The sequence below is a fragment of the Hippoglossus stenolepis genome, chromosome 8, assembly GCF_022539355.2.
Source record: "Hippoglossus stenolepis isolate QCI-W04-F060 chromosome 8, HSTE1.2, whole genome shotgun sequence".
Taxonomy (NCBI): domain Eukaryota; kingdom Metazoa; phylum Chordata; class Actinopteri; order Pleuronectiformes; family Pleuronectidae; genus Hippoglossus; species Hippoglossus stenolepis.
The window spans coordinates 24,899,390-24,925,693 of record NC_061490.1 but is presented as its reverse complement, the minus strand read 5'-3'; the positions used below and the strand labels follow the sequence as shown (position 1 = coordinate 24,925,693).

General features: G+C 45.4%; 1 protein-coding gene across 5 annotated transcripts in view; it reads left to right on the top strand.

The window, feature by feature from the left end:
* Positions 1 to 25,616, top strand: part of sema6e (sema domain, transmembrane domain (TM), and cytoplasmic domain, (semaphorin) 6E) — a 142,041-nt gene extending 116,425 nt beyond the window's left edge. For 3 of the 5 annotated variants that reach the window (XM_035164083.2, XM_035164082.2, XM_035164081.2), the window contains 4 exons: positions 5,658 to 5,716; positions 6,151 to 6,201; positions 9,770 to 9,925; positions 21,596 to 25,616. In XM_035164083.2, coding sequence (XP_035019974.1) covers positions 5,658 to 5,716; positions 6,151 to 6,201; positions 9,770 to 9,925; positions 21,596 to 22,911 — 1,582 coding nt within the window. In that variant the 3' untranslated portion in view covers positions 22,912 to 25,616. The remainder of the gene's footprint in view (positions 1 to 5,657; positions 5,717 to 6,150; positions 6,202 to 9,769; positions 9,926 to 21,595) is intronic. The other 2 variants (XM_035164085.2, XM_035164086.2) reach the window with 2 other exon arrangements.
* Positions 25,617 to 26,304: the final 688 nt, after the last annotated feature.

The window sequence follows — 26,304 nt, the reverse complement described above, 5'->3', positions numbered from 1 at the left end:
CAACATTTAACGAGTTAATACAGTTTGTCTTGTTGATTGATTTTTGAGCTTTATATTTTGTATTTGGCAGATTGTCAGAAAGGTTTTTGCTTCCAGTGAAATGAAGTGAGGTCGATCTGATCCACTTCCTGTTGCTGTGATTTAATTAGACGTCAAGAAGAAGGAGGAGACTTCAATTTGTGCGTTTTATGAGGTGAAGCCTTTGTTTATGTTTCCCGGTGCACGCTGAGATAACTATTAAAGATCCACTGCTTTTAAAGTAATAAAAATAATGAGCTTTTCATTGGAAATATGTTTTCCTTATTAAATTTCTGTGTGTAATGAGGCATGGAAGTTGGCAAGCAACATGGAAAAGGTGCTTTTAATTTAGTTGAGACCTTCAGGAGTGGGTTTTTATGATTCGAGTTAAGGGTGTGATTAAGATTTGGAGAAGGTGCGTGGTCTGAGGTTCAGAGTTAGTGGCCGTCACTGGGAGGTGAAGCGGGAGAAGCAGGAAGTTACGATGCGTCTTCCTGCTGGCGAGGAACTCCGAGCTGCTCGCCGAGGTTTGATTTATGAGTCCGTGTTTAGCGTGCGGGACGGAGCCGCGCTGGAAACCGACGGACCAGAACCTGGGAGAGATCAGCCAGCAAATAAAATAAAAACCTCCGTCGTCTGCCAGAGAGAAAGAGAACAAGAGAAACACGAGAAGACGAAGGAAGACAAAGGAAAGTGGGACGAATAAAGAGATGAGGGAAAAAGTTGAGAACTGAGAGAGCGATGGAATAAAGAAGGAAAGCGTGAAGGGAAAACCAATGAAGCGAAGGGTAAGAGAAGGAGAACACACGAGGAAGGGCAGAGAGAAAAGTGCTGAACATCTGTATTTCATTTAGAGGAAAGAAACGTTCTCCTCAGGCTGTGCGGCTCCAAAAAAAACCTCCGATTTGAAACCTGCCTGAAGTGATAAGTTTTATGTCGACGTGCGTTTATATGTGTCACAGTGAGCGGAGCTGAGGAGCAGCTGGAGAAAGAGGAGAAAGGGAAGGAGGAAGTTATGAGAATCAGGAGGAGAAAGGAGCCTGACCAGAGTTAAAGATGAAACCGCTCAATACTCATCAACCTACTGGGACCTCCTCCTCCTCCTCTTCCTCCTCCTCCTCCTCCTCCTCCTCCTCCTCCTCCTCCTCCTCCTTTCTCACCATCTCCTCGCTCACATCATTTCTTTTCACTGCCTCTTTTTTTCCTTCTCCTTCCTCATCCAGAGGTGGCATAAATTTTAATGACTGATTTGTGGCTGATCCGGAGGACAGGGGCGGGGGGGCGGGGAGGATTCACATTCTCCTCGTGCCTCTTCATCTCGAACGCCGGGGGATTGTGCGGCTGGACGACTCCACTTCAGACCGTTTCGGGGTGTTTTTAGTTTTTTTGTGTCATCCATAATGCATTTGACATAATCGCCAGAGCCAGAGCCCCAACGCCAACACAGAACACGGCCAAGGACAGAAAGACAGAGGGGGGGAAATCAGGTCAGCTGTGTGGAGCAGATTGAAACTTCATTAAGAATCAGACTGGTCATATTCCATAATTCTCTTATTGTTATCAAATCAGACAAAGAACACCTGAAGCAGCAGAGAGTTAATCCGTCTCTCGGTGCTTCCTGGCGCGTCGCTGGCTCTGAGCTGCTTCTCTAAGTTATAAATCACTGAAATCACACGAACTTTCATTTCTGTAAGAAGCTCTGAAATCAGCCTGGAGCTGTTGTATCAGACGAACTAGACTCAACAGTGCAGTTGTTGTTGTTGGACTGTTCTCAGCTGTGGAACATAGAACCTGGCTGATACGGATCTTTCTGGGATAAAGACCAAAACACAATTAGTGAGAAGGAATTTCTGATTCTGATTCTCGGCCGATATATATATACATAAATAAAAAACACATTTAAATTCACTAGATCCCGATTGTTATTTGGATCTGCACCAAATTACAATCACAGATCTTAGTCCTGTGAACGTGTCTGATTGTTTTCATCAAGATCCATAAATCATTCCCTGAGAAAGCAACTAAAAAGACTCTTTGTTGATCCCATAAAATGCATCTTTCCATCAAGTTTCATGGTAGTTTTTGTGTAATCCTGCAAACTAACTAACAAACCCGATGGAAACATAAACTCCTTGGCGAAGGTAGTTAAAGATTTCAGTGTTGGAATTTGTATTTACATTTCTGCTTTCACACACAATTCATCACTTAGTTCCCTAGAAGCTTTATTCAGCTCCTGCAGCTGATCTGGTGTCTGCACTCCGATGTGCATGTGTTAATGATCAGTGCACGTTCTCGCCCCCTCAGTGAATTCATCCCTGTGGAACGTTCTTAACGTCTCAGCCGCTGCATTCGTGAGATGTTTTTCCGCTGATCTGTGAAATGAAATCAATGTTGTGCCACCGAGCACAAAGCTCTTTTTATTATCGATGTCAGGACGCAAATAATAATCACACAGCGAAGGAAATCTGAAACCAGGTGGAAAGAAAAAGTGAGAACAACGCCATCAATACCCAGACGACAGGATTGCGGCGGGACGCGAACCCGGACCGAAAGGGATTGTGGGTAAAAGCCGACAGATGGATGAGAGATGAATTCTCGCCTGATGTTTATTCAAATGCACGAAACGCCAGAAGGTCAATTACGGTGTCGAGTGCTGACAAGTCTGTCGTGTTTTTTCCTGAAGTAAAGGTGACCTGTCACGCCACCAGTTAACAAAACTGTTTACAGGCTCCGGTTCACTCCGGCACATTGTGTGAATCCCCCATTTATTCAGAAATGGATTTGCTTATTGTTGCTCCACTGCCGGCCACGTTTGACATTCACTGTGCCGGAATGATTTATGTGCAGAGTTTGACACCAAGAGGCTGTTTTCATATTCATCCACCAAATATGGAAAACGTCTCCGCGCTGACCTCAAATCTGAGTTTTACTCGTGGGCGCAACAAAACGATTTTGTGACATAACTAGTTCGGAGCCGGTCGCGTTCTGTGGTCGTGCAACTTTCACAGGTGCGATGTGGAAACGTGAAGCCTCCAGAGCACTTAACGGTGAGAATGGACTTTTCAGTGAAGTGGGAAACATCTTGTGTCCGGCAGCAAAAACCTTTTAAACTAAAACTGTTCACATATTCATATATTCCGAGCTTTTTAAACGAGGCAGAAGTGCTCGGTCCTGCCAGCGAATGTACAAACCTCATATTACTTGTGCCTCCGTGCCGTAAAAACCCACTTCACTGTGATTGTGTTTTATTCTAAAGGACTCCACACGTGCGTTGTTGGTTTTTCCGAGCGGCTCACGACAGGCGGATGTCAGCGAGCTCACGTCTGTGTTTACAGCACTTTGCTGCTTTGATTAAACCGAGAGGACTAAACTGCAGAAGAAGGAAAATGTCAGTCGAAGCTGTTTCAAGTCAAATGTAAATAAAATGTGAATAAGTGTACGTACACATTGCTGATGCCGACTTGTGGTTGATCCTCTGGTCGCGTGGTTGGGGTCGTAAATAACATTTCTGCTTTGTAGGGTTCTGGTTAGTGAGAGGAATTCTTAGAAAGCTTCTAATCTTTGCATTTTCCTTCTGAATCACTGGATGTTTTTTTGCTAATCGGAAAGAGAACAATCACCCTGTGGTTGAACCGGTCACCGCGCTGAGACAACCCGAATATAAACGTACCAAAAATAAACCTTTTCACTGTGACTCATACCAACGAAAACAACCTCGCTCCGTCTCTGTGGATGTGATCAGACCATTTATGGTTCTGTTGTTGTTTGGCGTCAAACCCAACTGTAAAACGACGTCGTCAAGATATTTTTAAGATATCATTCATTGAGTTCTGTCCCAGACTCCTTCGTTCTCTGCATAATAACAGAGCGTTTGATTTTTATAATCACCTCCTGTCTTACAGCGACTGTGAGCGTCCTCAGGAAGTTACTGGAGGAGAGTCTGGGTTTGTAGTGACTGACAGAGGAAGTAGTTTCTAAACACACGTCACTAAACGAGACAGTTGATGGCAGACTTCTGCAAATTTGAAATTACAATCTGTCATAAACTAATTGACACTAATTAAAAATGATCAACCTGAAGATGACATCTCCTTTAAAGGATCTGTCTATGACTTGGATGGGCTGTTGGTGGTGGGTCGACCGTCCTGTTTACATTTCACTCAGTTTGGTCTTTTTCATTCTTGGAAGCTCTCCTGTCTCCAGAGTGAACATCTTGTTTCTCTCAGGAGGTGAAAAGTGTGAAGAAATATAAAAATGTACGTGCGAGATTATGTATTTTCCATGCGTGTGTGTTTTCCTCACTAATTATAGATGGATGCAGGGAGCCTGTGTTTGCATGCGGTGTAATACATAACATAATGTGCGTGAGCTGTTACATTATATAAGAAACTAATTGGTTTGTTACACAGATGACACGCACGCCTGTACAGCGTGTTTTTCTGCGTGGAGACCGGATCATTACATTTGTGCGGCACACGAGCCCGTGTCTTAGTTTGTTCGGTTCATTTCAACGCGTGGGAGGATTGTTGGCGTTGATGCGAAGCTCCGCTCGGCTAGAACGGCTTCCGCTCAATCTCATTACTCAACCGCCGGGCGGATGAGCCTCTGATTTGTGATTGACTCGAAGGTGAGGGATGGTGCGTCTGTTGCAAGGGAGAACAGCGTATCAATCGTATGCACGTTCTCATCGGAGGAGCAGAAAGTCAATAGTTGTCAGATTGGGTTTCGTGGCAGGAGACGTTCAAAAGCCGAATAAAGAGGCTTTCGGATTTCAAAGGAGCGAGTTCAAGATGGCAGAAATTGCAAAGTAAAAATCATTTATGACGGATTTACTTGACATGATTGAGCTTTTGTTTGTGCTTCGGTTACGATACAAAAACTGCGACACCAACAAATCAATGTTCACAAACGTCTTTTCTTTGCATGAGAAGCTTCGAACCGGCGGTGAAAAGTGTTTTTGTTGACAACTGTGCATCTTTGTCTTTTTGTCTCCGGGAAAAATCCTTGATACCTAAAGTTTGACAATAACACCAACACGTCGAGCGTCATGTTTTCAGATTTCAAGTTTCTCTAACTGCTGCAGAAGAGGAGAGATATTAATCACAGGGGTTTCGTGTCGGTCACTCTAAATTAGCGCATTTTCCTTTTGAGAAGATCTTTTTACTGACATGCTACAATCATACGTGAGACATTAATTGCAGAGCAGAGACACTGAACTAAGTGTAGCTACCAATTACACCAGCAGTCGCCTGAGTAGACTCCGATATAACACATGTTGGGAATTAGAAAAGATGCTCAGACCTGCACTGAAGTCGGTGCCGATCCCAGAATCTGCTGAGCACCACAGAGCTGAGGATCCTCGTGAGGCCGGACGTTCTCCTGCAGGTCCGACCACCCACGGCTGCGTCTGGTCAACAAACAGGAGAAGCACACACCCCGACCTCGGCCACACACACAAGACAAATTAAACCTGGTCGGGGAGCACTTATACCCCCCCGACTCCGAGCAGGCTCCTCGCCAACAAATCCAATTTTGGGGGAAACCCCACTGAGGTGCTTTGTGAGGAACTGACAGTCGGTGAAATGAAGTGATGCAAATGTAGTGATGGCTCTTTTGTCTTTGTCCCCGTTTGTCTGCAGAGGCGGGTTCGAACAGGACGTGGAGAACGGCCACCATCAGCTCCCGGATACCTGCCACGGTGAGATGGAAACATTTTCTTCATTCTCAGTGATTTACATAAGCAATAAAGAAAGAGGGGAGGCGAGCTGTCGAGCGGCGGCGGATCCCGATGTCAGAGCGAGAGCGGCCACAAGTGATTGCGGATGTAACGAATTCGAACGGAGAGAATTATGATGTATTTATTTCAGCGAGGGCAGTGATTCAGTTCGTGCTGAAGAAGCTTGAGGAGTAGTTAGTCCGCCCCCGTTCACGGGCCCTGCTGGAATACTGTTCTCAAACTTTGTCTGTTAATCAAGCGTCGGCTCAAAGACGTTTTCATGGGAAAGGGTTTGTTGTCTTTAGCTTTTAACAGGACAGATTCAACGAGTCATTAGAAATCAATGAGCAGCAGATTTTTCAACCAGCAATAACCCGACTCACACTGATGATGTTTGTGTTTTTCTGTTTCTTCAGATGTCCTGGCGACCACACGCAAGCAAAACACGGCGCTCGATTCGGCGTATGGTCAGTGGACACGTCTTTTTATCTTTTCACCTCACTACCCCACCTGAGCACCGACGGGTTAAAGATTGAGAAGTTGTTTTTCTCGTCAGGAATTAGCATTTGTTATATTTTGTTTTGACGTTCTGGAGTTTAATTTCGGAGCCTGGGTCTCACTAAATTAGTTTTATCGACAGTTTCTACACGTTATGTTAACAAGTTCTCACTAAATCAAAAAACGCGATGGGTCAGGTAATTGTGAAGTTTATGTAAAACATTTATTTGATGGTGAAACTTAGTCCTCAACAAGTGTTGGGTGGTTTGATTCCCCAGGAAGTGCATCTACAAAATAACTGAGTTATGTTTGTTAGTGTTAAGTTTTTCCCTAAATAAGGTGCTAGGTTTTATTCTGGTTAAAAAGTGGAATACTTTTACTAAGTAAAACATTAAATAAAAAAGACTTAACAGTAAAAAATACCATGTACATGATGTACACCATTTATGTACTTGAAATATCCTTGAATAACAAATTCCATATGGTGCGACTCTTTCAGTGTTACGTCTCGAATACATTAAAATATCATGTACTAGGTCTTCAATCAATTTCAGAAGATCATAATTATATCAACGTTTGTTTTTCCGTGTGTTGTAGTTCCTTCTCTGCGACAGAGATATTAACACGCTGTGATAAAACCTTACAAACGCCTCACTTCACCTTATCTTCCATAATGAGTTGAAGATCAGGTTTATCCTGGGACTCAGATATATATTCAGATATATCTTTGTAGTTACTGCTCTTGAATGTGAATCATCATGGTTCTAACTCGTTAAAAGCTGCAGAAACGCTGCATGTGGAGAAAAGCCTCAGATTTATTCATTTACATTCGTACAAAGTAAACGTCTCTTCTCTTTACTTTTAACTCTGGAGGTTACAGAATCTTCTTTGCGGCGGCTGAATGGTCGGTCACCTCTCTCTCTCCCTCGGCCGACAGCTCAAACATTGAAGCCATTGTCTGAAGCATCACTCCATTGATGGACTAGGAGCTCTGTCGGCGAGGCTGCCTAATGCCCTGTATCAAGAAGGATCATCATCCCTGTCACGTCCCATTACTCCTCCGCCGGCCACACCGCTCTGCCCCTGGCACGGCTGGAATAGGAATAGAAATGCCTCCAAGCTGGCCGGGCCTGGGAGAAGATTGACGAGTTGCTGTTGGTTTCTAACGTCGTTCTCAGTCAGAAAGTGTTCGTCCGGCCTCATTTGCTTTTCATCCGCGCAACTAAAACGCTCCGCCTCAACTTTTCGAGGAGTTTTTAAGACTTAAAGTCTCTTTGTGAACTGAACAAATGATGACACGGGGGAGCTAACGGCCGCGGATGATCCCGTGCAGTGATTAGTGTCAGCGCAGCAGAGACCCGTCCTGCTGGAAGATGTCGGTCATTGCTGCTCCGCGGAACCGTCCATCCTGCGTCTAATTCAGCATCTCTCTCAGAACAGAGGCCACTTTGTCCGCCAGAGGCTTCGGATCAGACCCCCGACAGTCCCGGGTTCCCACAGTGCCTCAGTGGTGTGTGAAGCCGCCGCCGCTCGAGGAGAATCACCGCCCTGTTGGTAGCGAGACTTGATGAGCAACCCCCGCCGCTTAATCCCGTCGGGCTCCGGCCGCCCGGATGCTTCACTGCTCTATTTGAAGTTCTTAACACACTCAGATTCCGTCTCTGTTTGTTTGCCTTTTTTTGTGTTGTTTCTATATTTTTTCGAGCTGATTCACACAAAAAACGCTTTCAAGTCTCTGCACTGAAGATCAATTATCAGCTTTCCTCGACAGTAACGCTCCATATGCCCGACAGAGCTGTGCTTCGTTCGCCTGTTTGAGAGCTCAACAAACGCTGGCACGTTCTCTCTCTTCCCTGTCGCCCAAACAATCGCCGCCAGCAGAGAGAAGGGCTCGAGTCAAACGCTTGCCTGTGTCGGGAATCAAAAGCTCCTCTGTTGTACATTGTGCATTTTGTTTTGTACTGAATCAACAGTAAAAGAGGACAAACGACGTGATGCAAACCAGCAGAATGAGAGCTGAAGTAATGATGTGGTCCTGGAGCTGTTGTCTGAGGCTCCGGGGCCGAACACCCCCTGGTGTTCGGTTTTAATTTGCCCGGCACAGATGGCGAACTGACGGGGCCACTCATTCACAGTGAGTGTTCTCTACTGGCTGGCAGTGAGAGAGAGAACGAGCCCTTTCCCTGCACACGGGGTGCGAGGGCTGCAGAGTGCTAGCGCTAAGCCTGGCTTATTAGCGCAGGGGCCCGAGCCAATGGCAGCATGCTGCTCCCCGGACCTCAAGGACAACAGAGAGCTAATAAAGCAATCGAGATGTGGAGTGTGTCATCAAGACAAATATGTTTGATAATACGAGGCCTCTGGCAGCGCCGTTTTCTTGGCGCCTGTTTGAGATGACTCCGAATGTGGCCGTTGTAATGTTTTCGCTGCGCGGCCTCCACACGACGGAGGATCTGTGGAAGCGCTCAGCCTGGGTGAGGTAGTGGAAACGAGCTGAAAGACTCCACCAGTGTCTGTTTCAACCAGTCTGTGAAAACACTTAGAGGACGCAGAGGAGTTTTAATGGTGGTCGAGTTCAAGGCTGTTAAAAAAGGAAAAGACGTGTGGAGGAGCTTCGCTTGCAAAACTGTGGATTCGGACTAAAAGACGGAGACACTCGCTTTTCACGAGGGTGTTGAAATAAAATGTATTTAATCAGGAGTTTCATATTTAGAGATGACACCAAACCGCTTGTGGAAATTTGTACCAATTCAAATACAATTCAAGCATGTTACAGTCATTTATTTGTGTGGTGTGAGATATCTGTTATTGTTGAGTCTGATCATTTCTGCATGAGGGTTTTGAAAAAGAGAAAATACACTCACACAAAGTGAAATACCCACAAGCCACTATTTAAGAAATCACGTGATGATGCAGCAATAGAGAAAATATACATATCATAGTAGATGTCATAACAAATATACACAAAATTCTATATCTGTTAAAATATGGAGAGTCACCATAGATCATCATTCAGGCAGATGTATAGAAAAATATGTATAGAAATCATTTTAAGAAACAACATACAAGTTTTATGATGGAGGAAGTAAATCCTCATTAAACCTTCAGGAGTCAGTTCTGGTCTTAAGAGCAGAGAGTTGATTTCTCCTCCTCTGGATATTACTTTGTTTCTGATGTTCTGAAATCTATCATGAATAAATAATGTCTGCACAGCGAGAAATAGCCAAGGGAGATGGAGGATGTTAGAATCCTGAAGCCACAGCTTCTCAGAGAATGACCGCGGGTACGATTCCGCTGCTGACCCGTGACCTAGCGTCCGCTCTGTGTCTCATCGTGTTGCTCGCGCTCATCACTGCTCTGTGTGTTAACAGGTGAACCGTTTTCTCTCCACTCAGGACTCACCCTCATTGTTGTGCAGTTGATTGTCTCGGCTGATTCACATTTCACTAATCGCTCACTCTGTCGCCCCCCCCCTCCCCTCCTTCCCTCCTTCCTCCCTCCTCCTCTTCCTCCCCCTCCCCTTCGTCACAACCGCAGGGAAGACCACACCCACAAGCGCCAGCACAACCTATCATGGGGCGGCATTCCCAAAGGAGGCAGGTGACCCTGAAAGAGGTACAGGTCCTGATGGCCCTCCCCCAGTGGGGGAACAGGGGTCACCTGACTCGGAGCCAATCAGTGTGGAGATGGAGGGTAAGGGGGAGGGATGTGTGTCCTCAGTGAACTCTGACCTGCCGTGGTTTGCACTGCTGGGCCCCGAACGCCGTCTAACAAACTGACCACTAACACCAAACCCAAAAGAAAAAGATGTTTCACTCTGGTAGAAAGGTTTTCAGCCCGCACATCAATCATCCCTCCTGTGTTTCCATAGCGATGGGTTCTCGCAGCTGATGGAGCGATGGCAGCAGATAAATTCAACTCCATCATTTTTATTCTATTTGCCGTTTCTGGCGAATAGTCGATAAAAGAATCTGCTTCAGTTTGAGGCCGACCACTCGTGCACTGCGGTGGTTCGCATGTTAATGTGTGTGAATGTTCTTCCAGGGTGAAATATCTCTCTCATCTGCTCACTAACACTTAACTCTCCAGTTAAAACAATCTCTTAGATCAGGCCGGCGCTGATAACTGACTGATTTCTGTTTTTAAACCGCACACCTCATTAGTTTCAGCTTCACGTGACGTGATGCTTGATTTCCTGTGCAGCCTCGTGTGATCATCATGTGAGCGAAGGCTGCAGCGCACGCACACACACACACACACACAGACTTTGTTTAGGTCGAGCTTGAAGAATATCATCAGGTTATTATCCCCTCATGTTCAACCATACATCTCAATACCACAGCCGCGGACGTGCAAGATTTAATGACTGAAGAAAAAATACTGCACCGACTCTAATTAACTCCTCAAATCAACCTGAGTCTAAACAACGCTGCTCCCAGCTGAACCCTCCTCATCTTTTATTTAGCTCGTCAGCACACGCACATATTCCCTGGATGTTTCACAACACACTCGAAGATTTCAGAAGCAACAACCAGGTAAAGTTTCTGTCCCTCCCCGAGACCCTTCATTTGCATTTATAACTCCCACTTTACCCAGCGCCTCAAAAAGGCTTTTCCCCGCTCAGCGAACTCAGACTTTGAAAGTGTAATTCACCAAAGTCATGATGTGAACTTCAGCGTCGGTCCCACGAGAGTCTGACTCATCAGGACTTCATCAGTCTGCCTGAAAAGATTTTTACATGTTCCTTGGATTTATAATCCGTAATCTAATGTAATATATTAAATCATATTCATATTAAAATTAAACCCCTTTTGAGCTTAACTCAGCGATATTAAAATCCACCGAAAAAAAGAGCAAAGCGAATAAAACGTGCACCAGATAAAACGCGCACACACACGGACGAGTGGTTACTACAAACATGCTTTGATCGGAGACGTGAGATAGTGCAGAAATATTTAGTTCCTTCATTACACCTCAAACCAATCAGACGTGCGTCCGACCAAACGCCCTTCACGCTCAATGTCGTCTTTCTACGAGACTGAGGCAGCCGCCATATTTATACTGTCCACGGTTTTATAATGAACCAATCAAGCAAGTGCTATGTGCAGCATGGTCACTCGTGCTATCGTCCATAATGTTGTTACCGTCCATGCAGACCTCACAGTTTAAGCTGCAGTTGTGACAACGCAGTTTTCTCTCTCTCACACAGTAACTTGTCTTTCCCTCCACAAAATGACATGTAAACCGGTTCAGTAGTTTTTCTGTTATTTTGCTGTAAAAGCAGATGATAACAAGTAATAGGTAATAAAAGCAAAATGCCCGAAACAACATACTTTTTAAAAAAAAGGCAACAGAATGAACAGCAGCATACTTTCACACTCCAGAAGCTGAGATCATCTTATTCATCACGTTCATTATTATCAAAGATGATTAATTGCCTGGTCTTCTCCGCTCTAAAGGTTATATTGTTAAACTTGCTGTTTGTAATTTGCAAAGTAACAAATGTCAAAGTGATCGAGTAAAGTTTCCCTCTGGAAGTGAAACTTTCACTTCACGTATTGTCCCGAGCATCAGAGCCGGTGCAGTGAGAGCTGAGAGCGTCCGGCCGCCCCAGTAAATGACATGACCTATAAAAGTCCAGCCAGTTCCTGAATATTTAATTACACCTTGATCTTTATAGGCCGCAGTCTCATTATTTCGTACATTTTTAATGTGACACTTCGCACTCTTACTGATTAACATTACAAGTCAAAGAGCTGTTTAGCCAGGACTGGAAATGCAGGAAAATGTCTCTTTGACCCTCAAATAATCACGTAAAGGAAACGAGCTGCGCAGCCAGAGACAGAATTCGGGTCCTTCCCCTCCCACAGAACATTTCTCCTCCACGTTCAGGAAGATGATTCGGTTTATTTGGACGTCATTCAGGGAGAAAAAGGCGGCGTGACGCAGGTCTTTCTCTTTGCTGCTCAGATGTACAGGCACCAAGTCACAGGTCCATAAATCCTCAGTGGGTGAAAGAGGCGTCCAATCTCACAGCCAGACTCTGTGCCTGCAATTATGAGCCACTCAGGCTTAAATGAGAAAAAACCATAACAAATAAAAAGCAGCAGGGACCCGAAGCCGGGGGAATCAGACAAAGAGGTGGAGAGGAGGAGAGAGGGAAGGTGAAGGGCGAACAAGAAACAGCCACACAATCTATTTCAGCCAGAGACTGTGGAGCTGCCGCTTCAATCAGAGGAGGCGGCTTGATAAGGCAGGAGAGAGGAGCTGGTGTGGAAACATCACAGCTCGGAGAGGGGCGTCCAATCTCCCCCACTTCCTGTCCATTCCTCACCAGATATCTGCTCTCGTGTCGGAGCCTTCTGTAGACGCTCCGCGGCTCGGTCACAAATCTCCCCGGCAGCCGCCAGGTGGGCCGGCAGACAACGCAGCGCGGAAATAAAACAACCGGTCGAGAGCGATAAAGTTACCTGAGGAGATTCTGAGGAAACGCTGCGGTTAACGCGGTTAAATTGCTCATTGTTACAAAGAAAATTGACTCCGCTCCTTAGTCTCGACTCCAAATCACATTCATTTGCTGTAACAAAGAGGCAGCTCACCTACGAGCCATCAGGCCGAGGTAATTTAACGCTAACACACAACCTCCAGCCTTTATTAAGACGCCACCTGTAGATTTAGGACTTCATTTAGGATTTCAATCGGCCCTAAGTCGCAGTAATGAGGACTTGAGACTGGAAAGAGAGAAGATTGAGGAAGTAAAAGCTCTGCCCGGTAAAGAAGAAGCCCGACAGGGGCAGGGGAGCTTAACATGTGGTTATTAGTCCTGTTGCTTTATGCGAAATATTGTAAAACGTTATTGACGCAGATTAAAAGATAAATGATCCAATGTCGTGACCTTGACTTTAACCTGCAGTGTGCTAATGCTGATTTATCTCTCAGCCTCTAAACATGCTCCATCCGCAGTGTTTGTCTTTGTGAGCAGATGTGAATTTAATCCAAACAGCTGTCGACTCCGGTTATGTAATGACTCTGGTTAACGCGAAGTGTCGACAGAGTGACGACAGTACCTGCTCTGTAATTAATGGCTTTTCAGCTCCGATGGCTCTTAAAGCAAAAAGCTGAGAAGATGAAGTGTTGATACTAATGAGAGCTGGAGCTGACGTACATCAATCAATCAATCAATCAATCAATCAATCAATATCAATCAATCAAGCCTGTCACACAGAGAAGTGCACTTCAGGGTGGTTCTGATAAATAAACCATGAAATACTGTAAAACAGATTTAAGAAGCCTAAATAGCATTTAGAACGAATTAAAGTCAATAAATTTAGTAAAGAACTTTTCTTTATGTCCGTTGTAAATAACGAGTTTGACCAATAACGTTATCTGTTACCTGTAGTTGACCCAGAGTCATGTGACTGTTTAACCAGGATCTTGAAACCCAAACAGCTTAATGTCACTTTGCTGTGTGACAGTGAAGAGAACTGTAACAGCTCAGGAAACTTTTCTAACTTCCACAAGTTTCTCTTTCATCAACTTTTGCTCTTACAGCACAGGAGTAAAAGTAAATCCAGCTCATACAGATCATAATAATAACTTTATTTATAGAGCACTTTCCAAAATTACAGAGGGCTTTACGAGGGCAGCGAAATAAAACCAACAGGTCATAAAGACACGAGCACCGCAAGAATCAAGGAATCGCAAATATTGAAAGACATAAAATTCTGTTAAATTAAGTTTTAAGATGGAATCCAATAAAATAGAATTAAAATACAGATAAAATCAGGAAAGGCTCCTCGATAAAAGTATGTTTTAACAAGGGATTTAAAAGAGAAGACTTGTCTCAGCTCACCTGAGTTTATACTAGAATTAGTGTTTATGTGGCTCAGATATCGACAGATAAAAACGACACAGTAGAATATCTGCTGAGACGTGGGCGGCTGCGTTCGATTATTCAAACCAGTGAAGACCTGGAGGAGCAGGAACCAGCGGTCAGGACGGGGAATACATCCACCTCACAGCTGTGTGTGTGTGTGTGTGTGAGCAGACTCCGTGGATCCAGTCTCCTCCAGGTTGTTTCCCCTGCTCCTGCCCTCCATTGTGATTTGACCTTTTCCCTGACTCCTCTGCTCATTTGGATGAACCAGTGTGTGTGTGTGTGTGGGACCGAAAAGCCGTGCTAGCAGCTAATTTAACTGACGTGCACAGAGAGATGGCTCGATAATAGAATCAAGTGAGGCGGGTGTTTTCCAACTCATTAAAGCTTGACAGGAGCCGAGCAGAAAGTGAACTCGGGCTGAACCTTCACATGAGGCGGGGGGGGAGGGGGGGTCTCCTGGGGGTGGGGCATCGATGCCAGCTCGTTTTTCCAGATAGTTATTTATACTTGTGAAAGACCATGGCAACAGACACATCGTCTGGTCGAGCTCTGACGACACGTCCCCTCAAACCACCGCCGCAGTTTCTACTCTTCAACTCACATCAGCGTCAAAACTGTTCAAAATTACTACAATAGTTTTATGTTTAAAATCTTGCAAAGACAACAATAAACAATCACATGTGAGGATGAAGTGTCGTTAGTTGAAAACATGGACTGTAAATAAAGATGGACGAATCCAAAATATCCTGGTTATGAAAACTTCCCTTTTTGCACCAAACGCCACCGATTCGGTTGAAGCTAATTACGGATAAAGAACCTCTCAAATACTTTGCACTGGTCAACTGAAAACCAGAAGATTTGATGTTGATACTCTCTCAAACTTTTAAATTACCTCCCTGGTAATGTTTCGGGCACAGGCCCTTCTTCAGACTGGTTTGACAGAACCATGGATTGTACGATAATGAAGCCAAAGTATCCCAGTAGTGATCGTGGAATGGAGCCACGGTATCAAGGTCTCATTGATATGACAAATCAGAAACACTAACAAAACATCAGTGTCATGAAATATAACTAAATTGACTGAAACCACCTTATTCAAGCCTTTAGTTTGAATTTCAAAAGATTATTTAGAAAACCAACTGTTGCTCTTTTAAAACCACAAAGTGTGTTTTAATATTAACGTCTTTAAATTGCTTTTGACCTGACGGGATTCACTTAAACGTTTGAACACAACTCAGGGTGTGAGACAGACACACACTCACACACACTCACACACAGACACACACACCTCAGTCTCTGAAGCTGCCGGCTCGCTCTCCCTGACTCACAGTCGTGGTGTAATGATCATTAAAGGTCACGCAGACACTTTTTCCCTTCGCTCACCAGCACTTTTCAGCGATCATAAGTGACATCATGCTTTTACTTTTTCTTTATAAACACATCACTCCACGCTGCGCTGTACAAACTCACCTCAACAACATTACACACACACACCGAATACTTCACTTTCCATCCCCGGCACATTTTAATGGCTCTTGCTTCCGTGTGGGCCACGAGAGCTCAGCTCGGTGTCAGGATGGAGAGCGATCAGCTGATCCCCGGGGCCCGCAGTGATCAAACCCACCCCCGCAGTCGTCCCGGCTCTTGGCCCTAACCCCTTACCCTTTAAATCTGTCTCATTGACCTCTGGGGGGGTGGGGGGGGTATTCCTCCAGTTTTTCACCTGCCTGTGTTTCTTCTTCCTCTGTCCCTCTCTTGTGTTTTAGTCGGACTAACCCTTTAGCTGCACCTGCCTCCTTTGTTGAATTCTCCCTCGCTGACCCCCTTTCACCCCAGACCTCTTTATGATCTGCCTTTCTGGATTCACTGTGCTCAGGCGTCTGAGCAACAGTTTCTCCGTCTCTTAAAGCAGCAGTTCACTCCAAAGACGATTCCACCAGGAAACCAGTGATTGTTATTAATGCTCCCATCATTTTCTTTGTTGTTTTGCTGTATGTTCTTTATACTCGAAGCTAGAACAGAGTGATTTTATTAGCTGTAGCCGCACTTTGGCGTGGACTGTCTCTTTAAGTCGGTTGGTAAAGCCAAGATTCTTCCACTGCTGCCTTTTCCCTCTCGGATCAGATCATCAGCAGGTGGAAGTTTGCACTGGAACTGTTTTTGCTTTACCAGCCTCCGAATGGCAAATTAACAGCTCTTTCTTTTTTTGTTTTTTAAGTTTTTCTGATGCAACTGCATGTAAAGAGGAAAACAAGGACTCCACCCTGTGCATGTGCTCGGCCCGGTTCACTGGCTTCCTGAGTTCATCAGATGTTCATTGAAAGGGGTTTTCTTTTTTCCTACTTGGTGACATCTCATCATGCAGATAGTTTTGGTTTCACGTTGATCTGAAGATATCTGCGATGTTTGCCTCCTCCCCAACGCGATCACAGCGGTATTCGTAAAATATTATCATCTATAATCACTTGGCTTTGTGCCGGTAGCTGTTTGTGAGTCGTTGTTATGACGACACGCCACTTTTCAGTTTTTCAAATACGAGTTCTAAAGCTTCAATCAGCACAAACATTCACGTCCATGTGCAGCCGAGTGGCGGCGGTGACAGATATCTCCAAACCTGGACGATCAAAACCAAAACTATCCTTTTTCTCTTTGCTTTTTCTGTGCAGCTCCTTGAAAAACGTGATTTTTCCCTTCAAAGCACCGACCGGCTACAAACAGTGTGGCTCTGATTGCCAGATGCCACCTCACACTTAATTTACCAGCATTCAATCAAACCTGTAATGAAATCTATTCTCTGTATGCATCGGCACACCTGGAATGAAATGCACTTCTCATCACCACTACTTTTCAATTGGAAAGGATCTGTTAACATTACACCATATCACCTTAGCTCCTGCGCATATATTAAACCTCATCCAATTGGCTGAGCACTGAGGTGGAATATTATGCAAATTCCTAATAACAAGTGTACATGATTGAATTCACTCAGTCAACAGCAAGAGTCCTGCACACACACACACACAGCGCTTATACTCAGTGTGTGTGTGTGTGTGTGTGCGTGTGACGCACACAATCACGCTCTGTCTGTTAACCACGTCTGTCAGCGCACAGACGTCAGGAATTAAAACTGTCAAATTACTAAAGCTCACAGCGACGAGCCAGAGCTGCTCTGCGTTTCACCCGGATTTGAAAAAAAAAGGGGAAATGATTCATTTGTTCCATTCTTCCACCTCAGGGTGTCTCTCAGGAGTTAAATTGTGTTTTTTTATATTTATTTTTTTTTTTAGTGTGGAAGAAATAAATCTGCAGCATTAGCAGGAAGCAGAGGGATATGGAACTCGGGGCCATTTTGTCTCATTGACTCCTCATTGGGATGGAGTGTCCATTAAGGGAACAATAACATGCACTTGTAAACTCGTGGAAGCAGAAAGTAATTTGGGGGCTATTCTGAAAAAAAGTCTTCACTTGACGTGCAGAGAAAACCAGAAGACGAGTTGTTCTCAGGTTTGCAAAGTGTTTTAAACGCACCCTTGAGGAAAGTCTGATATAATGGAAAAAAAGTCATATGCTAAAGAAAAAGTTGTCCCCGTTTAAATCATTTCGTATCTGACCTTGATATGAAAGTAGCTGTTCCCCTCGCAGCGATATTTTAAAATTCCAGCATTGTACAGTTCAGATGCTTTAATGTCCTGCGAGAGGGAGGAGTTCTTTCACCATTGAGAAAGTGCGAGACTTCAAAGTGCTCAGATTGCCGGTAATTGGTGTCATGGAAAAAGCTTATGGCTGCTGTATTGTTAACGAAGCAGATTTTGGGCTTGCAAAGACAGTCGCCATTTACTTAATCACTTAGTTATCACTTCCATTGTAATTAGTTTTTCAGACTCAACTTAATCACCTGCAGGGGGGGGGAACCACTTCACACACAACAACAGACAGACTTTATTTCCCTTATGCAAAAAAAACAAAACACCGCCAATTAGTAAGATACAGCTCAGGCAGCGCCGTGTAAAACCTGTTTACGTAACCTGCCGCACCATCTATTTTTATCACCGGTGGATGCAGTCGCAGAGCGTTTCTCCTCCTCCGGTTGTGTGGAGCAGCACCAGGAGTTGTTCTCCAACCACATCACAGCTGCAGCAGAGCTTCAGAGCAGCGGCAGAGTGATGGTCTGTCACCGAGCCCGTCACGTCTGTCTCTCACTCTGCTGCTGCTCCTCCTTCAAATGAGCTCCTCGCACATACATTCACTTGTTATCTCCATCTCTTTCTTTTTTGCTCTGTGGCTTTCATCCTCCCTTTTGCTTTTTGCTCCTGCTCCTCTGTCTATTGATCTCCGAGTCCTCCCTCATTCACTCCCCCCCCCCTTCATCGCCAGTTTGTCACCAAGGTTGAATTTCGTCCCTTCATCTCCCTTTCTTTTCTTTCCCCTGGCTGTCACCATCCCTCTCTCTCCCCTCCCCTCCCCTGACTCCACTCACGCAGCCCATCTGTCTTTTTACCTTTTGGCAGACTTGGGTATCTCTATATTAAGCCTTCGCTGGGCTGAGAGCGCGTTGAGTCGACACAGAAATACAAAGAGACGGTTTTAGAGACGGAAACTTGACTCTTAAACGGTGTAAACGTGGAAGAGAAGTTGTGAGATAAGCGTAAAGCTGCGTCTAATTATCGCTTCTACACGAGGTGACGATTTTCTCCCCGTCACCTAACTTTAAAATAAAAGTACTCGTGTAGTTTCAAACCCCAAATCTTTAGTTTCCACGTGCTGGTGATGCACAACTTCAAAGAAAGCCAAGAAGTTGGGTACAGTTGGCCGTCGCCTCCTGTTCGCAGCCGAGCTGCTTGCCAGGCTGTCGGTATGATTCACCGTGAAATGATCTTACTGTGACCGGTGGCACCATATGTCCCAAACACCCAATGATTGAGTCATCCGACCTGCTGGTGAAGCATGTTGTGACAGGTCGTTTGTCGGCTCTGGATTTGTTTACCTCAGCTGCGCGTCTCGCCCCCCCCCCCCGTCGAGCCACTTGACTCATTGGAAGCCCTCAGCCGCCTCGTAGCCGGAGGCCAGGCAGGGCGCCATGGTCCAGAGGGAGCAGATGAGTCACAGGTACCAGAGAGCCACTGGGGCGACAGGAGGCAGAAACCACACTGAGATGGAGGCTCATTACCAAGAGGTGCATGCTGCCGCCGCCGCCAGGCCGGGACGCTGTTCGGTTAGAATCCAAAACTCAGAACTGTGTCTCTGCCGCAGAGCTGATTGGCAGCCGGCGTAATGAGACAAAAGAAAACTGTCCAAGAATAAAAGAGGAGGCTTTAACAGGCTCACTGCTGCACCACTTTTGATTGCCTCTCCCACTGGGATTGCAATTATGATTTATGACTTTTTAATGTGGTCATAAGTCCAGGCAATCATAAGAATAAATGGCTAAAATTGAGGATTTTTAATTGGAAAGCTCTACTCAAAGCGTTATATCCAGAAAGATTAGATCGTGGACTACAGTATCTCTGTGGGGAAATGGCAGCAAAAGCCCAGCTAGAGAATGAATGCAATGATACACGATGATGAGATACTAAGCCTCGACAAGCACCTGCACAGACGTCTGCCTCCGGATAATGACGAGTGAAAAGAACTTCACAGTAACTTCGGGATTTAAAACGATAAGCTTTAAACTGTCGGCCGGGAACTGTGCACATGCAGATCGGATCAAACCTTGTTGGATTCCGACTTTGCCCTCGTCTGTAATAAGATTCAGTCAAATTAAAGCTGCGAGGACGACAGGAGGCAAATGGCTCGTCTCTCCGTTTCATGCATTGTGGTGTCGGGCGTCTTTCTGGGCTCAAGGAAATTGGATTTAGTTTTCACTCGTTCATCTCTTGAGGATTTGTAATGAGATTTGACTGAAATCTAACGACTCTGATCAGATTTCCCTCCTCTGTAATATCCCCTAATATTTGCCTCTAATCAACACACAAACTCTGAGGAGGAACCTCTTTGACCCTTTTGACTTAGTCATTACCTTTTAATAATGTTCACTCAGAACTCTGCGTTAGCTTGTATTCACACCCTCCTTCGCACGAACAATGAAATCCATCCAAGACGTTTGTCTCGAAGGGATCAGAGAATTAAGTTTTGAAGAATTTGAGTTGTTTTTGCAGCTTCGCCACGTAAATATATCCACATAATTCTGAACTCGTGGCAGGAGCGATCAATCATCTGGCAGAGTTGGATGAATATAATGATTCTGTAACTCTCTGAGCCAAAAGCATCCTGTTACTCTTTCTGTTATCAATATATCTCCACTTCAGGATGAACCGTTTATCACAAAATAGGATCACACACTCTGTTACAGTCCATCCATATCGTCCACTTCATAACTCGACAGATGAATTTCTATGCCGGACTATTCTGGACCCAAGAGCCGTCGTCCTGTCAAGTCTGGGTCACTTAATTCAGAGGAAAGATTAAAATCTGCTCCTCTGAATTATTGAGCCGATCTGCTCTTCACTCGCCCACCAATCATCACCCTCGTCATCATCACTCTGAACATCTTCTGAACTCATCAGCAAGGCCTGATTTAGACATCACCATTTTCCGTTTTCATTCCTCACTGAAGCTTTCTCGAGCTGTCGGATTTAACTTGTTTTGAACACCTGCATGTTTCCCCCTCTGCGCTGCTCTGTCCTCCTCCTCCTCCTCCCCACCCCCTCACCTCCACAGACTAATCAGTTTCACAGAATTTGTCATTAAGGGCGGAGAGAAGGGCCTGACACCACAGATGGCAGCAGCCTCTTGCAAATGAGCTCTGATTATAAGAGGTGGCAGGTTTCACTCTTCTTATCATCGCTGCCTTTCACGCCATTAGGCAAATACTCTGCTAGGGTCACATCACCCAAGGACATTTACATGGTAGATTTACCTCAGCTAAGTAACCTTGTGTTTGTGGTGCACTGTCGCACAGACTGTCCCCCTCGGCTTCATTTTGAAAGAATTTGACAACCTCATTTGGGTCCGCGTTGGCAAAGGCGTCACACTCGGTGAGCTATTGGCCAGAGCTGTTATTTTTGGCTCGTTCATCACGCCAGGTGCTTGCGCCCCTGATCCCGACACTGGAAAGCAAAGTCTGTGAAAATGATATCAGGTTCCTGCTGCTCTGCTCCCGTCAATATTTAAAGCTCTAACTCATTTCAGAGTTGATTTCTCGCTGGCCGGGGGAAACTCTCGGTCTCCACCGGTCTGCTGGGAGAGCACAGGTCCGAGAAAGTCAGTATTGATCTATTAACAGTGAAGGGGAAAGGGAGCAGAGAGCTGAGTTCAAACACCTCTCCCATGCTGTTTCTCACATAGTGAAATCCCTGTCAACGCAACCTGTCTCTCCCAGCTGCTACTTGACCTACATTAGCTCTTGAATGTTTGTGTTTCTTTTTCTCTTTCGGCTCAGTCTGAAAAGCTCTTAACCTTTTTCTCAATCTTTTTCTGTTGTCAAGGTGTGAGGCGGCCACCAGACCTGGAGAAGACCAATCACAGTGTTCATTATACGCTCCTGATCGCGTGCGTGTTGGTGGCCTTCGTCCTCGGCGCCTTTCTCTCTGGCTTCCTGGTCTCCTGCTACTGCAACCACACAGGCCACAAGACCAAGAAGTTGGCGAAGGATCCCGAGGCTCCGATTCCACACGCCCTATCCCTCCGCAGCCTGGCCAAGCTCAACGGCCTCCTGGACAGCCAAAGTAAGGATGACAAGCTGGAGGTGTCATCTCCAAAGATCTACAATTCTTTCTTCACCAACAGCAAGGAACATCACCCACCAAGGAGAAATGGCCACCATGGCATGACAATGGGAGACCTGGTTCACCCCCACCATCACCACCTTCACCACTCCTCAGAACTCTCCGGTCTGCCGACACCCGACTCGACCCCAGAGCTTCCCATCAAGAGCATGAAAGCCTTCAAGAACCAGTGGGAGAAGAACCAGAATTGCAACAATGCCAAAGACCCAAAGTCCCACAACGTCGGCTCCAGGCCCAGCTCAGCCCTGCTCCACCAGCAGGTCTTCCCCTACTCCCACAGCCTGTCCAATGGGCAGCCACTAGTTGGGAGTCACCTCCTTTCAGACGAACGTAAAATCCACAATGTTGAACGTGTGCTATCCCAGCAGCCTTACCCAGGTTACTCGCAGAAGGTGATGGAGGTAACCTCGCTGGATGAGCTCCTGAAGCACATCCATGAGGCAAGTAGCAGTAAAAACTCCCAGTTAATGAGCCCATCAGGTCTGATGGCCAGCGGTGGTGGAGGCCAATTAGCCTTTGCCAACCGAATCCAACCCCAGATCCCTGAGACAGAATCTGCCCCTTACTACAGCTCGTCAACTTTACCTCGAGACAGCCTTACCCGACGCATGGATGTTCCTCCTGACATCCCTCCACACCACCAGTCCACTCTGGAGAGGAGGCACTCCTCCCAGAGGCACTCGTTGATCGCTGCAGCCACCAAGATGCCAAGTGGAGGTGGAGGAGGGGGGATGATCCCTCGCCAGCACAGCTTCAGCCAACGAAACGGTGGGCCCCACCAACCACCTCCCCTACTGGCACGGATGAACTCAACAGGCAGCGCGTGCGAGGTTCACTACCCCCTAATTCCCAATGGGTACCTGGCGCGCCAGCACAGCTACAACGGAGAGCAGGAGGTCCCACACAGGGGTGCCATCGTCCGCCGGGGCTCCTCGCTCAAACCCGACGTCCCTCCCAAACCTTTGTTCATACCTGCCACATCCCCGGTTAACCAACAGGGGAAGTTCAACTACTGAGGAGGTTCACTCCTGGACTAGAGGAGGTTCTCCCTCGTCGTGTCTTCTCAAAGGACATTCTCTTTGAAGGAATCCAGTGGGTTTGAGGTTGCAGACCTTAACAAGAAAACACAACCTATCATGTGACAGCCAGTGTCACTGTGGACAAAAGCCTCAACCAAACTTGTTTTTCCCACTCTTTTTGTCCAGCGAATATCTTTGTACCATATTGGTATTGCTCAGCTACTTGCTTATTATAGAACCGCTGACACGGGTGACGTGACGCCACCTCCTTATATTAGGCTGCCAATGTCCTCAGTGTGGATTTACAATGCAACTTAGTTTTTGGACACATCGATGTTGGAGAAACGTAACTCATCCGTCATCTTGAACACTTAAAAGCCGGAGGCTCCTGCGATGCGTAGATTCAGGCTTTTGCTTAACCTTTTCTGATGTAGTGTTGGTAACCAGTCCCCACCCGCCCCACCCTCGAATGTGTTTATATTATGCATGTGTGTGTATATATATGTGTGTTTATATCCACACCGTATATGTATACATATACATTTGCAGTATATGTAACCTGTGGTGAAAAGTCAGCAAATTCCCCCCCGAAAGTAGTTATGTCTTGGCCTTACTATACTCTTTCATCTTTGGGCATATCAAACGATCCCCCCGCCTCACACTCTTAAGAAGTATCTGAGAGACACCGAATCATGCACTTCATCAACACAGCTCATTGTCAGTTGGCTAAAAGAAAAAAAACAATGAACCAAATTAGTTTCTTGAAAGGAAAGGAAGTACTTCCACACAAAGCAGCTCTACTCTCGTCCCTTCTCTCTTTTCTTTCCCTGTTCCAGCAGATGTCAGGTCAGCAGCGACCTAATCGGGTCCATCTTAGTTCCTCCAGAATGTTTCTATGACATTGGTGCTCCGCAAAATTCAGAGGGTTTAGCTTCCTCTGCAAAGGAAGACAAAAAAAGAAAATAGACGAGACAAACACGCCACGCCATCTGGCAGAATGAACACTACACACAGAACGGATTGCAAGTATTATAATTATTAACTTTGTGACTATTGGTTGTAAATAAAGGAATAATTACTAGCCAAATTTTAACTGTATGTGTAAATGTGTGCCTTATTTAATAATAGTGTGTGACATGGGGGTAGGGGTTAATGCAAGGGGCTCTGATGGCTACTATGCTCCAGTATATTGTTGGTGTTTCATTTTCTATGGTCGTCAGTACGTGTCATACAGTATCTATTGTATATTTGAAGAGTTTCATTCCAGAATGAATTTGTCATTTAAAAAGTCGTCTGATAAACTGGTAACTGTGAATATGATTGTAACACTTATTATTGTATCATATTTTATGTTATATCTTGAGTATATTGAGCCTTTTTTTTTTTTTTTTTTTACAAAGGAATATTTTACAAATTATCGTCTCTTTTTTTCTAAGATTGATGGAGTTTTGGAATGAAACCCTTCATTTCGCTTCGTTGTTTTGTTTTTGTTGTTATTTTTTCGCATCCCAGGAGTGTGAGCCTGCAGTTTGTTTTTGGGAGCGTTGGGTTAAAGCGAGTGTGCGACTGCAGACGGTCACTTTCCACTGGGTGTCACTTCCCCTATTGGTGCCATTGTTATTTTTCTTTTAGACGTAGTGTTAGCATCTCTCTGGAGTTCTGTAGGAGCAGTTCACGGTTCCTCTGAAGCTTGACCTAACGACCTGTCGCCATTTCTACAAGTCACATTTAACCGATGGATAAAAGCAAAGATGTGGCACGTTGCTCCAGTTTCTTAAGTTCTTGTTCAGAGGAAGAAAACGATCTAGTTTTGGTTTAGTGTGTGAATCAGAAGAAATGCAGGATGAGACACGAGTCTGGACGCGGTCGCTGCTGTAGATTCTGACAAACCTGGGTCAGCGGGCGTCAACATCAACAGTACAGGAAGCAGATAAACAGGAAGCAGATAAACCTGAGTGGAGATAAAGTTTTTGTTGAGCAAAAATGTTAAAACCTGGAGAAGTGCAATGAACATCGATCCGACAAGTTGAGTTTGTCTCTTGGGTCGATTCTTAAGGAAGCGATCGGTGGACCAGGTTCCCCGGTGGTCGCAACGCCGAACATCTGCCGAGGTTTTCCCCTCAGGGATGACGATGTCAGTCCGACTCGTCAAAGCCTCGACTCTGGCCACAGTCGAGTGGAACCATGATCAAACCCCTGAACACAGCACTGCGCTCGTCACTGTATCGGAAAGGGTTTTGTATTGATTTGAAATCCCCCAAAGCTCATTGGACCCAATGTAGAGTTGATCATTCATCCAGTTAATGAAGGAAAATATAACTGACCACAAGGTTTGTTCTTTAGGGGGGAAAGAAGTAGATTTAGCTTTTCAAACAACAAATATAAAACATGCAACTTGAGTTTTAAGGTCCCGCCCGTAATGTTCCGTGAGAGGAATTGCTGCCATGTTTGAAGAGTGTGTGAGTTTTTCTTTATCTGCCGGTGACAGATTGAATGAGAAAAGAAGCGGTCTCGCCTCTGACGTCTGAATCAGTATTTGATTTGGTGTAAATACATTCTATCTGGACGGGGTCTCATTGATTCAGTATTGTTTTTCCTTTTTCTGTTTGATTTTCAGACTGCGCCTCTTGAATTACTATGAATTTGGTCTCACAGAAAACCATTGTATGTCTCTTATACTAGGAATAAAAATGAAAACATGACGTGTCTCACTGGTGAATGTGTCAAAATGTAAAGTCTCCAGGTGATGCATGAACACAAACACAACTTTGTGTAGAGTTGGAGTGGAGTTGTGTAGTGAGGGGGTGGAGCCGGGGTAAAGTATACATTCTACTGCAGAAATCACATGTTCACAGCACATCAACACAGGTGTCGGCCATTATCACCAAAAGTCTTGTCTTTCCAAGTTGACGTCTTCATCGTTGTCTTCTGTGTGAGTGGCTCCTCTTCTTCATTTTGAGATATGTGTGATATCAGTTTTGCATCGTCTTATAAAAGTCATCAAGTGGCCCACTGCTCATGGTGAATCCTCCGTATAGTATCCTGCTGTATCAGTATTTCATTTCAGAGATTTGGTTCATCACTAGGGTTCAGTTTGGTTCGAGGGCCCCTAGGTGCGTTCTGCTCCGGACCTCCAAAGTCCCTTGAAACGCTCCTATGACTGTGTTGGTTGTTGGCTGAAAAACACAGTTCCCTGCTCTATTACACACATTTCATCAAGAGCGGATCTTTTAGAGGCTTTAACAACATCAGCGAATGTCATTCGGTTTAGTTTCCTCCAACAAAGAAGAGCCCAGAGCCACGAGAGGACACAGCTGAAGTAAACATCCAGGTCCTGCTGCCGTACAGCGGAGGAGTCCTGTCCTGATACCTAACCCCTGATGAGAAGAC